The 14,439-nt window shown below is 36.4% G+C and overlaps 2 protein-coding genes across 6 annotated transcripts; one reads left to right on the forward strand and one right to left on the reverse strand.

Annotated features, from left to right (window-relative positions):
• Positions 1-195: 195 nt before the first annotated feature.
• LOC110838689 (transmembrane protein 170A) lies at positions 196-5,837 on the reverse strand. Of its 2 annotated transcripts, none has more exons than XM_022082149.2 (4): positions 5,699-5,837; positions 5,219-5,435; positions 4,030-4,135; positions 196-2,406 (listed from the first exon to the last, which is right to left on the reverse strand). In XM_022082149.2, exons 2-4 carry the CDS (start codon positions 5,313-5,315, stop codon positions 2,211-2,213), a joined length of 399 nt encoding a protein of 132 aa, XP_021937841.1. In that variant the 5' UTR covers positions 5,316-5,435; positions 5,699-5,837; the 3' UTR covers positions 196-2,210. The 2 variants fall into 2 exon arrangements, with proteins under 2 accessions (XP_021937841.1, XP_021937842.1); XM_022082150.1 differs by having other exon boundaries at positions 5,671-5,798.
• Yeti (yeti) lies at positions 5,773-14,095 on the forward strand. 4 transcript variants are annotated; one of them, XM_022082146.2, is made up of 7 exons: positions 5,773-5,903; positions 6,145-6,209; positions 7,091-7,241; positions 7,667-7,782; positions 8,674-8,839; positions 9,757-10,023; positions 10,728-14,095. In XM_022082146.2, exons 2-7 carry the CDS (start codon positions 6,149-6,151, stop codon positions 10,819-10,821), a joined length of 855 nt encoding a protein of 284 aa, XP_021937838.1. In that variant the 5' UTR covers positions 5,773-5,903; positions 6,145-6,148; the 3' UTR covers positions 10,822-14,095. The 4 variants fall into 4 exon arrangements, with proteins under 4 accessions (XP_021937838.1, XP_021937840.1, XP_021937839.1 ...); XM_022082148.2 differs by having other exon boundaries at positions 7,097-7,241; XM_022082147.2 differs by having other exon boundaries at positions 5,813-5,903; positions 6,148-6,209.
• The last annotated feature ends 344 nt before the right edge of the window (positions 14,096-14,439 follow it).

The raw sequence follows: 14,439 nt of genomic DNA on the forward strand, positions 1-14,439 counted from the left end.
GGTATTTAGACATTAGGTCATGACACTCATCGCCCTGATGATGGAGGCAGCAAAGGCCTCTGAAAAACGACAGTAAACTTCAACCCAGTCTACATGGCGCAACCCAGAAGACAGCCATCTGCAGTCTCACCTCAGTGAAAAGGTCAAACCTAACAAGTCCTGACATATTGAGAGCCAGCAAATATTAAAAAGAAATTAACAGATATTCCATTATTTATTTATAAATATGTGCTGAAAATATTCAGCAACTGTTCCTCTTACATAATTAACCACCAGAGAAATTTTATAAAACTTATTGTAATATTGAAATAAATTCTCACATTTCTTAAATACATACCCCATGATTATCTCATTCAAGGTACATTTTCATTGACATTTCCCCACTATCAATCCTGGAAATAAAATAACATTAAATGATCTATTAGTAAGAAAGTAATTTTTAATTACAGACCTGTGATTCCATTATTAGTAATGAATAATACTGTACTAGACCATGAACATACATAAATCACATTCTTATATATTGAACTTTATCCAAACCTTGTTCCAAACTTAATCCTATGGAGTGCTTTAACCAACATTTATACATTAAGTGGTGTTTTATCATGTTATATACAAAAGACACTTGCATCATCTGAGATCTACAAGTTTCCTTCTTTTTTTCCAAGTTAATAATTTCCTCAGATGTATTCTATCAACTTTTCATAAGTCACTGCTCAGTATTTACACCTTTAAATAAATAACAACTCCTGGCATTGGAAAAAAATAGCTCCATGCCAAAACATTCAATATCACATTTTCTCCAATGTCTGACAATATTGACAAATTGCAAATAGGCACTATCCATGCTAATCACATTCATTTATACATAATCAACTATTATGTGGTCTCCTTCCACCACTTTCAAACCAAAATTTGCACAGTATTTTTGTCACTACTGTGAACCACTACTTATATTCACAAAAATATGTTACAAACTCAGTACATATTTACATGCTCCTTTCTAAATACATACATAATCCACAGAGGCAAGCCATACGAGCGAATCTATCTTAGGAAGCATAAGTACTCTATGTGAAATACAGATTTTATAGAGCCAATGAACTGGTTAATATTTTGTGCTGTAATGTTTCTTATGAGAACATACACCTCCAAAAAAACTCAGATTCAATGCACTAGCTGCCTGAATTAATCCATCCACTGCCAGCCTCAAAGTTATACTGAGAAACTAAAGAGAATTAGGTACAGGAATATATTCCCAAGAATACTTCAACTGCGTGTGAAGATGTACAGATGCCATGGAATATGTCTACTTTGCCAGAAATGCTTTGTCAAGCATAGCAACTATCTGACTCAGGACAATTCTGGACATCAGGTCTAGAAGATTCTCATGTAGTGTATTCCTGATTATTCTTCCAGGTCAGTATGGTTGCTTCTTTCCAGTTTTTTGTTTCTATCACGTATATCAGCTTTCAATACAGACATTATAGTTAAGAAATTTTATCTTACAAACATATTACTGCAACTAGAACAGTTTCTACAAAGAATATTGAAAAACTCTGTTCTACCTATTACATGAATCAGAAATTGATAAACCTAATAACCACAAATGGTAAAACTACCACTGTGTTGTGTACAAAATCTTGTAACTTCCACAACATGCTGACAGTTGTGACAAAGCAACAAGCTCCACGTCACTTAAATGTGTCTACCTGGTATACAGCAGGGTCATGGCAACTTGTCATGCAAACAGTGAATGGGTTAAGTCTGAGAATGAGTTGACTGTAAGCTTTAAAAGAATACTTACAAAAATTACAAAATTATTTACACCAAAATGAAACTGAAACAAAAAATTAGTAGGAATTTCATATAAATTATCTGTCCACCTTCAACACAGAACTGATGTATGCATGGATATTTACAATCATTCTTCCTCTAAGGGACTTCCAATATGACTAGTGCTTTGAGCTCAATGTTTCTGTCTGTAAAGGATGCATCCTGAGTCTAAACATCAAAAATAAATATAATGTTTGTGAAATAAATCAAAAATATACAAAAATATATACAACTTTAAGAGACCAATATACTCTTTCAGGATGCAGTCCCACTATAATAATAGAGAACAAGCAAGACAGCAAAATGTCAGGGAATTCTGAAAAAGTGTGAGCTAATATTCTTCTTCCACATTCATTCATTTGATTACCAGAGTGTTATAAAGTGGCAAGTATTCGAGTGAAGCCGATGCATGCAGCCAAGAAAGTCTGCCCCAGTCCCCAGACCAATGCATACAGTGGTGCCATCTGCAAACTGGAAGCTCTATACACAAAAGCCACTGCTGCGCTGCTTACCACACCTGATGTTAGTGGAGCCAATACACCCATCACAAGGATGAAAATGGGAAAGAACCTTCAACAAATGAAATGTCTGTAGCTTCAAATAACAACAATAATAAGCAAAGTATACACTCTGGAATATCATTTTCACATGAGACTATAACAAGCCACTGAGCCAAATACATCAAAAGATGATAATAATTCATAAGTAAAGTAAAGTAAAGTTTGTCCCACTATACGCCAAGTAGGCGTTTGGGGTGAGAGGGGGTATAGCTCCTCTCTTCCTTGACCTCAGCACTAGATGGGGGTGAGTGGTCAGCATCACGCCCCGGCCGGCTTTACCCCCGGGAAAGGACCCCAGTACCCATTGTAGAGGAGGCTGGGTGGGCCCCAGAGCCGGTCTGGACGCAGAGGCTAGAGGAAAAATCCTCTGCCCCCGTCGGGGATCGAACCCCGGTCGTCCAGCCCGTAGCTAGTCACTATACTGACTGAGCTATCCCGGCTCATTGATAATAATTCATACATATTAATATATACACCATGCATCCAGAAGTTATTCAGACATATACAATTCAAAATATACAGATTTCACCCATCTAGGATTGTCACCAGCTACAATTAACAACAATTCTCTTTTGTGAAGTAAATATCATTTTACTGTTGGATAAAGTACCCCAAAAAGTATTCCATATTTCATTATGGAATAAAATCAGACAAAATAAATTTATTTCAGAGTGTCGGTGCAGCTACATAAAACATTAATCTAACTGAATACCATATTCTATTCACGAATCATTGACCAATAATATTCTTTCAATTTAAGTGGTAATCAATTTTACAAATTACAAGGAATTTTGTATTTACCTACTTCTATGTACATTTCATCATAAGAAATACTTTATGCATATTATGGTGAATTACTTGTTACAAATGTTATCATATTTGTTTTATCTAGATCAAGGGTCACCTTGTTAGCAGTAAACCATTTACTTATATAAGAAAGAAACTTTTATTGTTCAGAAATTATCTGTATTTTTACTACAAATTATTATACTCGTATCATCAGCAACTATAATAGGATCTGATAAGGTGTTTATTGTTGGAGGAAGGTCATTAATATTATGAAAAGCAAAGACTCTAGAATTTACCTTGGGAACACCATGTTTTACTGTTCCCCAGGTTTGAGAGAAAATTCTGAGTTATATTTGATGGTTTTATTTCAGTTTATTAATTTCCATCTGTAAGACAGGATCTTAACCAGCTAGAGATTGTACTTTGAATGTCATAAAAATGTAATTTAGCTAGCAAATAACCATCTGTAGATTTTAATTACAGGAGGAGATATGGAATCATCTGAAATAAAATGGAGGAATTCTGGAGAATAACAAATAAAATAGTGCAATTCTATGAGCATGCAGAAAGATCAGGAAAATGTAGATGGTCAAAATAGTTTACTGGTCACCAACTGGAATATACTGCAGGAAACTGGAACCAGTCTGGCTGCAGTGGCAAAAAGAGGAATGTAGGAATAAAACCACAGCTATCCAGTCTATAACCAATCACTTTCTAAATGAACTATACTAGCAACATTATAACATAATCACAAAAATTAAGAGTTGCTAAATACACTCTACAACATATTCATAAGTCTTCTTTCTTATAATGATATGTGAACCAACAATATACCGATACTCACTTTCCAAACTTGTGTTTCCTGAGTGTTGCAAAGGCTATGGCAGCAGCAATTACATGAACGAAGATAGAAGAAAACAAGGCCCACAGAAATACTTGATACCACATTTCTAAAAGAATAACAAACATTAAACAAACTCTGATGAAAAGGATACTAAAGTTTTTGCAATGTTAATACTAGACTCTACTTCACATTATTTAAAAGTAATATCTGTACATATGGTGACCACTTTCATTATATAACTTCAAATGGTATTGTGTGACTAGAAACCATAAATGAGCTGGATAGCACAGTTGGAAAAGTTACTGGCTATAATCTGGTTCCCTAAGGTTTGATCCCTAGCAGGGTTAGGGGATTTTCTATTTGCCACTAAATCCAGACTGGCTCTGGTACAAACCCAGACTCCTATTCAATGGTTACCACAGTTGTTTCCCTTGCAGTCTTAATGGCATGGTGCTTAGACACAGGGACCACTTTACATCTTACCTAGTAAATATATTTACTTCTTCCTGAGACATTTCCACTTAATGTGGGAAATCTGTATTAAACATTGAAACCAAACAAGCTGGGTATAAATAGATTCAAATTCTTATGTTAGATCCACTATTTGCAAATAAGACCAAAATTCAGACACACACACACACATACATATATATATATATATAGTGTGATGTGTTGGGGTTGGCATTATTGAACTGTTTAATGACATTGTTGCATTTAGCATTGTTGTGTTTACATTGTTGCGTCTGTTTATTGGCAGTGTGTTTATTGAGAGTGTGGAAGAAATACTGCGAAGAGAGCTGAAGTGTGAATCGCTTGTAGGAGAAGTGTGTTGTAGACGAGATTATTTTGTGCTGTAAAGACGTTTTAGTTGATTAAATTCATTATTGCTGGAAGACTTTGTGGTCTCTTACAATCCAACCAAGTTTACAACTGAGATCGGATTTGAGGTAGTAGACCCCACAAGAAATTAAGGGTTGACAATCAAGGTTGTATACTGACCCACGCTACAATATATATATATATATATATATATATATATATATATATATATATATATATATATGCTCATTATGCTGTAAAGTTCATACTTAAATTTGAAGTGCTCAAGATTAAATAACACAAAAAAACTAAATCACAAATTAGCAGCAAACATATTTTACTAGAACACTGGACCTACAGACGTACTTGCCTGCAAATGTATTGAGAGGATCTGTAGGAGTAAGACCAATCACATTTGCAACTGTATCTAATTCTGATGTTTGAAATTCTTTTGCAGCATAGGACATTCTGGAAGGGGTGCAATGCCAGTCCAGAAACACTTATCCACATCTGAATCATTCATGTACCATACTCGTATCGTTCCGAAGATTCCATTGTAATGATTAGACACATGCAGTTGCAAAAACCTGAAATAATTCACACAAAACTTGCACGCACATGAAAAACGTTACAATCCATCAACAGGTAAAGAACGACATCAATGTTAAAACTATGTCGACTGAGTGGTAAAGTAAATATATGCAGGAATGTGATTAGTGACCTTTCAAACAGTGAAATGACATTTCGTTGTTATCCCATCTCGTAATTCTCTACGTAAGGCAAACACCCCGACAATTACAATTTTAATATAAATCTAATTACCTTACAAAGAAGAAACATTCTAACTTACTTTCAATTTAATCGCTGTCAACATAATACCAAACAAAACATTTTCTCATCTTTGCTCCACATTCCACAACAGCTTCTGCTATAGAACAAGAACATTTGACGAGAGAACCGGCGCAGTTTCAGAGAGCGCATGTAGAGTTTTAGCAAAGGAAGTGGTCGGTACGAGAACTGCTGTAGCACGAAATACTTTATATACGTCACTTAAGGTATTTCAATTACTTTTAAAATGCTATTTAAGTACACAAATTTATTACAAATTATAATGCATCCTTATATACTTTTGTGGTATTTCAAACTATTTGTAAACTACATAGCAGCGTTAACCTCACACAACCTTTAGAAAACAGGAATGCCAATAGTGGAAAACAAATTGCGCATTTGTTTTACAATAGCAACAATATTTGTCATATATTATGTGAATATTAGTAGTAACATTTTTATTTCAAGGAGAATGGACGAGCGGGAACTACCTTCAGACAGTGACGAAAGTGATGAAGATTATGTACCCTGTGGTTTGTATAGAAGTGTTGTTTGATTTATAAATTAAGAAGTGTATGATCGTTTATTAATGTTCTTCGTGTCGTATTTCAAGCAATATGCATGTTAATACTATGCATCCATTCTAAACTAACAACCCAAAGTATGATTGATGAAAATGTAGTGGAATTTGATATCTTTCGTTCTATGTTGGCATCGCTTCTCTTACCTGTTACTTAGTGGGAAAGGAGACTCGCTGGCATGTGTGAATAGGTAACCATTTCTGCAAGTCTTTTGAAAATGTCATTTAAAATTTTCGCAAGTTCTTCTTTTCCTCTCTGGCCAGAAGCAAAGTGCCTGCACATCATACGAATCCTAAATCTATATTATTGCCTAGACCAGCGTTTCTCAACCTATGGTACGCGAACTAAGTAAGAAAATCAAAAGGTAATATTAACATAAATAAGTTTTCCCAGAACACATTTGGTTAGTGGTACATTTAATGTGTTAAATTAGAATTAGTGGTATGCCATCGAAAACCCCTGGCCTAGACATTACATATGCATTTAATTGTGTATAACAGTTATATTTGGTCTTTACAGATGAAATTTAAACATTAACAACCTACATTATCAAGTATCTGAACAAGTCTTGTTAACTGTTTTTGTTTTCCAGCCTATTTAATTTTTATAATTGTTAACAGTAGCACCGAATGTGACAGGCCAATGCATAATTTGTAATCGATATACTTAAGTGTAGACAGTAAATCACTCTGTTGTATGATAGATGCACATTGTAATGTGTTAAAATTAAATATCTGGCCCTAATTTAGTTAAATGCTCTACTTGTCAGAATATTCATTTCAAATAAACATGTAAACAATTTGGGATGGAAATCTAAATTGTTTATATTCAAGGTGCAGAGAGTAATCCACCATCTGAAGAAGAATCAGAAGGAGATGAAGAAAATTACCAAGAACAGAGTGATATTGAGGATGCTGTAGAAACTGGAAAAAGAAAACATAAAAAATCACATGGAAAAAAGAAAAAAAGAGTAAAGGCTGGCAGGTGAGCTAAATTTTTGTAATATTTTATTGAAAACTTTAGAACATTAGAGGCTGACATAGTTTTTCTGATTTTAAAGAAAGAAAACTTATATTTACTTTCAAAGCAACCATGTTCATTGCATTTGTTAAAGTATTTTACAGCTGAGCTAGTCTAAACTAATTATGTTGTATTATATCTCTTCAGTAAAACTTATTAGCATCGAAGTAGGATTTGATTTTCTCACAGTGATGAAAATAAAAATGGATGTCTTCTGGGTTGTAGTGCCATTTAGTCTGGTAGAAGTTTACTGATGTGTCAGAGGTACTTGCAGCCTCCATCATTAGGGCAGTAAGTACCTCTGAAATGTCTGTAAACTTCTACTAGACTATATGGCACTGCAATCCAAAAGACAGCCATCTTTTTAACATATGGTGTATTATTTGTAGAAAACTTATTCAGCAATCAACAGTAAAGGAGGCAGAGGTCAAAAAGAAAACATCTGAGGAACAGAATGTTCTGACTGAAGAACAGGAAAAGAAGAAAGCTGACTCTCTATGGTCAGGTATGACAGTTGCTGCTTTATAATGTTTGTATGTATATTAATTACTTCTCTTGACTTCTCACTTGGTCCACACCTATAGACTTTAGTATGCTTATCTAGAACAGTAAGGGTTCCCAGGTTTAATGTGGAGGTTTATTGTTAGGTGAGGTGGTGGCAAAATATTTTTGTGAGATAATGAGCCTGCACTTTTTTGGAGATTGATGATTTATTTACCCACACCTTGCCCTTTGGAGTGTTTCCTGTTTTAATCATTGTCACAAATGCATTTCAGCGCATTATTTATGTAGCTACTCATGCCACAAAGTAAATTTGGACTTTGAATAATTCCCAAATGTGAATTTTGGCAGCAGTTTGCCCTGTGGGAAATATACATCTTGACTCTATGATTAGCTGGTGTGGAGTAGATGCTGAGAGCTGTAAGGGTAGTCAGACATAATTTCTCTTACCATTCCCAAAGTATGATTCCAGATTAGCCACTGGCTAGCCTCCAGTGCCAAATTTTGATTAGCTGTTCCTTAAAAAGACAGTACTTGAAGCCTGAGTGGTGGAGTCCACCACTTGTTCAAGAGAAGAAGTACCAAGAAAAGAAAATATTTGTTACAAGAGAAAAATAATTATAATAGTTTTTATATAAACTATTTAATGTGTTCAGCAATAAGATAAAGACTGACTCAAGTAGTATTCAGTCCTATGACCACCTAACTACAAACCTGCCAACTAAATTTCATTTTATTGCTGGTTTATAAATGTAACATTAACAACATAAGATTGGTGGGGCTGGATGTCAGTGAATAGGAAAGTATATTTTGTTCTGTTCTGCTTAGAACTTCTTGTTTGTATGTATAAACATTTACTTTTATTTTTATTATTTCATGTGAAAATATGTTTTAGATTTCTTGAAGGACACAGGAAGTTCAGTGAACTGGTCAAAGACAACCATGACCAATGGAAACAAAAAAGAATCTCCTTCAGTGAAAGTAGAATTACAGAAGACTGTCCAAAAAGAGAACAAAGTTACCATCACCAAGGTGTTTGAATTTGCTGGTGAAGAAGTTAGGTAATATTTGTCTTTGTTTAGAATTATTTCTTTTAGTTACCTCAGCCATTTGGCCATGTATTTCACTGTGTCCATGAAGCTTCCTGACTGTGTATCCACATAATCACCAGTTGTCTTTCATTATGCCTGGATGAAGTTCATTCTGGACTTTGGCCAGTTACCTTTTAAAACGGGGTCCGTAGTGGCCGCACGGTCTGAGACCACTTGGTTGCTGGGACCGTAAGTTTGAATCCCACTCAAGCCATGGATGTTTGTCCGCGTTTTCCTGTGTTGTGCTGTCCTGTGTACAGGTAGATGCCTTGCGACAGGCCGATCCCTCATCCAAGGAGTCTCACCGAATGACTATAGATCGAGCCAACGAAAAATTTGGGACCCGCAGTGCTCAGGCACTTGAAGAACAGGTCGTTCCCAGTATCCCAGTACCTTTTAAAACAGAATTATGTATTAATATTGTGTCTTCTTCTTCCTCCGAGTATGGTATGTGTTCATCATGGTTATTGCCCTTTGGTAAACATGCAAATGTAACTATGAAAGGGTTAATTTATCGTCTTGAAATTTACAAAGAATTGTTTATATTCAGAAAAAACCCTGTTTAGTGTATTAGACCGTAGTTCCACTTACATTTTAATTAAAATTTGTGTCAACTTAATATGTTTCCATTTTTAACTCCCATGTTGGTATGTTTCACACAATACATATTATTTGTAAAAGTAAAATTTATGTGACAAAATTGTGTAGAGCAATGCTCTTCGTAGTAGATGATTCTCTTCAGTACATGTCATTGCCAGCTGGAACATATAGCTCGCATGCATGCAAGGAAGTAGCATTTGCACGTACTTCAGTGAGATGAGAAAACCTATTGAAACATGATTAATTAATCAGTTATACATTTATAGGTTTTGATTGAAAATTTACAGAGTGACAAAGGAAGTAGCAACAGATTCTGCTGAAGCCAGATTATCAACCAAGCCATCACCAGCCTCTCCTGCAGTTAGTCAAGAAGCGCGCGAAGGACAAGGAAGAGGTGGCAGAGGTGGTTTGAAAGGGTTGTCTTCAGTTTTAGGTCAGCTAGGGAAAAAATCAAAGTTGGGAACTCTGGAGAAATCTAAATTAGACTGGGATCGTTACAAGAAAGATGAAGGAATAGAAGAAGAACTTCAAAGGCATAATAAAGGAAGAGATGGGTGAGCATGTATCGTCATTTAATATGGTTTTCAGACCGTACATTTAACCCCCTCTAGAGAACGGACTGCTGTTCATACCCTGATGTTTAGAGGCACAGCCATACAGAATATTTTATTTTAAATGCTCTTTGATGTTTATCTTTACATAGAAGTTTGTTTGGTGTTGATCAGATTTAAGAAATACTGGCTGGCATTTCTTGTAAGTCTGTAGCGCTAGCCCCAGGATGAGGCAAGGGATTATGAATATGAATTGACAAAAGAAATCATTGACAAAATTTGTGTAAATTTACGTTGGACTTATGAAAGAGGCATTTCATGGCCCTGTTTGTTACAGTATTAATTGTCTTAACCACTCCTTTTTTTACTGCCATTTTGATTCTTGAGCCGCAATGCATTCAGAAGGAAGAAAAAAAACAATTTTACCTCACGGATATGAGGCTCTTTCTTAAAATGTATCCAACTCCACTATCACAAATTAATGTTTGATTTTAGAACTCGTTATTACTTAAAGTGGGAAGTGATATTATATTTTCTTGGGAGTTGATAAAAAATTTAATCTGTTTAAAAGTAGCTTGCTGAAAAAGAATGCTTGTTTGTAGCTTTGTATTCCACTATGTGACAGCATCTAGTGAAATTCTGTTTCTTTTTGGAAAGTTTGTACTAGAATCTGATTTTGAATCTACTGTTTTTCACAAATTTTGTAGATATTTGGAGAGACAAGACTTTCTGCAGAGGACAGATTTGCGGCAGTTTGAGATTGAGAAGGAACTGCGGACGTCTCGGCGGAGTAACAGGTGAATCACCATAGTTTTAGTGCATTTTGATATTATATGATCGAAGAATGAACAGACACCATCAGTGGACTATTACATTGCATCACTCAGATTGATTGAATATATCAGATGCATTTTGAGACCGTACAAGTATTAAAAAATACGAAGACAAGTAACTTAATGTATTAACTTAACTTGGTGTATGTAATGAATGAATAATTGAACAGCGTGTTGTAATAATAATTCAGTTCACGAGTGTAGTAATGTCATGGAATTATATGTTTTTATGCTATCAGTTTCAATCAGATGTGTCCACACAACATAGAATACACAAAGTTTGATAACTGGTAATCACCACATTGGAGACGTTTATTGAAACAGCTTCCTCTGCTAGTGAAACTAATTGGGACCTGTGCTCAGGTGGGGATAGACAAATCCAGTAACATTTTAGGAGCCGGACATACGAGGTGCGATCGGAAAGTTTCCAGACTGCGCCTATAAAAACCCATACACTTATCTCAGGTATTAAATTCATCCATCACCCTCGAAGTAGTTCCCCTGGGAGTGAACACAACGATCCCAGCACCGCTGCCAAGCCTGGAAGCATCCCTGGAAATCTTTCTTTGTCAGCCTGTCAAGCACCATCTGCGATTCTGCCTGAATCTCTTCTATCGTCTCAAATCTCCTTCCCTTTAGTTGAATTTTCATCTTTGGGAAGAGGAAGAAGTCACACGGAGCTAAATCCGGCGAATAAGGAGGGTGCGGGATGACGGCCATGGTGTTTGAGGCCAAAAACTGCCGAACTGCTTCTGGTCCTCAGACAGGAGCCTTGGCACAAACTTGGCTGCGATGTGTCGCATGTGGAGTTCTTCCTTTAGAATCAGCTGACAGGTCCCATAGCCTACCCCAACAATGTCGCACAAGTCGTTGATGGTACGACGTCGATCTTCGTGAATGACCTGCCGAATCTTCGTAACATTTTCGGGCGTTGTGCTCGAAGATGGTCGTCCAGAACGCTCGTCGTCATCGACAGAGGTTTGGCCATTTTTGAAACGTGAATGCCACACAAAAGTTTGTGCACGACTCATTGCGGACTCCCCAAATGCTTGCTTTAGCATTTCATAGGTTTCCGTAGCCGTTTTGGCGAGTCTTTGGCAAAATTTGATGCACACTCTTTGTTCATGAAAATCCGCCATTCCGAAATCGCAGGAGGGTCTGTGTAATGCACTACCAAAACGCCCGTAACTAAGAAACAAATGCTAATTCGATGATGCCGGCTGGCACACTGATTCACTATGAATGTAGGCCGCACCCCCTAGCGGCAGAAGCTCGTACTACATCCGGTTCGCCCTCTATTGACACAGTCTTGAAACTTTCCGATTGCACCTCGTATCTTTATGATCGCTGCCAAAATCTTGTCATAACATATATTTGGCCTTCTGCAAAAATGTTCATGTTCCATATATTAAAGTTCTCCATATTTCAAGCATTAGTGTTGCAGTGCACAGACCAGGAGAAAAGCCCTGCTAGTAATTCGACATACGCGCATGCGCAAGATTTCGCTGTGAGTGATGACCTATCCTAAACGCATTCGTTCCACAACCACTGGACAGACAACAGACATCTTTCATGTGTTCTAATGGGTATAACTTTAAGATTACCTCACAGAGGCACAGTGATTTAATCTAGAATATTATCGCAACACCCACAGAACACATTAGAGGTGCACCCACAACACGCTACTCTTAACTGCTTGATGTTTTCAGTCTGTGTGTAGTAGCGTAAAACTGTGACGTATCACACTTCCCACCAATAGCAGCCCTCTAGTCCACCTGATAGTAAACATTCCCCCTGCACCGCCCCAGAAACGACTTCCCCCCGCAGGGCTTTTCTCCTAGTCTGTGGACAGTACAAAGTATCGCTGGGTAATTAATCATACTGATACAGAGTAAAATTCTCGCATTTCAAAGACTGGTTTCATCTCTTAAATATCAAATTCTATAATAGTTCATATCAATGCTTTTGTTTACCTGAAAAGACTCCGCAGCACGTAGTCACTATGAGAGTCCCGTATTTTGTATTGAGTGTTTCCTGCTTTTTGTCTGTCATGAACTGAATTGTGTTCACGAAATATGAAATGAAAAATTTGCCGTAATGTAATGTTTTAAACTTTGTTTCAGTGAAAATATGTATTTAAACATAAAACTTAATCTAAAATGTACTGTTTTCCTAATAATCAGCCCCGTAGGCTCCCCTTCATCAATGGCCAGCAAGATTAAAATAATCGTAATTAGAGGCGTGAGAATCAATAACTCGACGCCACTGTTTTATTGCGTGGTTCTGTGTAAGGTGATCTCGGATCATGATCACGCTCCTGTGTTGTCTATCGTATAATGAAGTTTCCCCTCTTAGAACGTAAACCATGTCAATAACTTACACTGCAGCTTGTGAATGTTGCCGAGACTGATACGCCTGAAAGATTGGTAGTAATCTTATATTCTAAATGAGAAGCACATATTTGCATTGTAATCTGTAGTTCAGTAGTTTGCGTATTAATGTCTGTATATCTGTGAATCACTTTCCGAGTTCTCCTATATCATGTAACATTTTTTTATACGTATTTTGTGATGTTGAATTGTATTTTATCGAGCACGATTTTACGACCCGCCTGTTTCTCGATATTAACTCTTTAAATCTTTTCACTGACGATGAATTCAGCTGCTTGTTGGACGGTATTCGCTTGATTTTTATAATTTTGACATCAGTGCAGTATTTTGCCTCTTAAACTTAAGTTTGTTCTTGAATTCTTAATTTCTTATAATTCCTTTATTTTACTAAGAATTTTTCAAAACAAATAATCAGTGTAAAGCGGCTCATCCATGTACGAGTCTGGCTCGGCGAGCTTGACTCGTGAGCCGGGCTCGGATATATTTCACCACACATGCATAGCAGACTCAGCTCGTGACACCCCACCCACAAACGAGTTTGGCTCCATGGAACCTGAGCCGAGCCGGACTTGCAAGCCAGACTCCTACATGGATGGGCCGCTTTACGTCACTGTTTTATTTCATTAAAGAATTTCAGTTATAACAGTGAAAGGGTTAAATCTTGCATATTCCTAGTTGTACTTGCCTAAGAATCTTTAGTTAACCTACTTTATATCTAATTTTTGTATCTGTAATTAAAAGTTGATGTGCGAATGTTACAGAAATAAAATTGTGGCCCTAATCACCCGTAGTCCTGTTAGAAATTCACAATAAATAAATTTGTCATGATAATTTTCATGAATGGATAATGTTTTCATGGTCTTATTAATATAAAGTGTGAAGCAGACCGCTTATCTCCTTGCGATGCAAAAGTTGAGAACGCACGGAGATATACCTCCACTCCCCCACATTCCTTCACTCAACAACATTGTTCTTATACGATAATAATCAATAGTAGTTTAACAGTTTGTTTAATGATGCTTTATCAGTGCAGACCAGATCACATGAAAAAAGCAAGATTAATATTTTTGAGGTGGTGATGAAGAAATTCCGTGCTCTTATGAAACCCGGAGATGTAACACCATCATCATATTATCCTACCGTTCAACCCTATCCTGAGCAACTTTTGTCAGTTCAGATCCTCACATCCTATGTAA

Source organism: Zootermopsis nevadensis, unplaced genomic scaffold (assembly GCF_977971745.1).
Source record: "Zootermopsis nevadensis isolate Lab colony 2312 unplaced genomic scaffold, Znev_1.0 Znev_ptg000028l, whole genome shotgun sequence".
NCBI lineage: Eukaryota > Metazoa > Arthropoda > Insecta > Blattodea > Termopsidae > Zootermopsis > Zootermopsis nevadensis.

What these genes read in the sequence shown, in the direction of transcription:
- LOC110838689 (XM_022082149.2), bottom strand. Translation starts at nt 5,315, where the DNA reads ATGTCCTATGCTGCAAAAGAATTTCAAACATCAGAATTAGATACAGTT. An exon ending in TCCTCTCAATACATTTGCAG is followed by an intron (nt 4,136 to 5,218) that starts GCAAGTACGTCT and finishes TTATTCTTTTAG; the next exon opens with AAATGTGGTATCAAGTATTT. An exon ending in AGGAAACACAAGTTTGGAAA is followed by an intron (nt 2,407 to 4,029) that starts GTGAGTATCGGT and finishes CATTTGTTGAAG; the next exon opens with GTTCTTTCCCATTTTCATCC.
- Yeti (XM_022082146.2), top strand. Translation starts at nt 6,149, where the DNA reads ATGGACGAGCGGGAACTACCTTCAGACAGTGACGAAAGTGATGAAGAT. An exon ending in AGCTGACTCTCTATGGTCAG is followed by an intron (nt 7,783 to 8,673) that starts GTATGACAGTTG and finishes AATATGTTTTAG; the next exon opens with ATTTCTTGAAGGACACAGGA. An exon ending in TTTGCTGGTGAAGAAGTTAG is followed by an intron (nt 8,840 to 9,756) that starts GTAATATTTGTC and finishes GAAAATTTACAG; the next exon opens with AGTGACAAAGGAAGTAGCAA.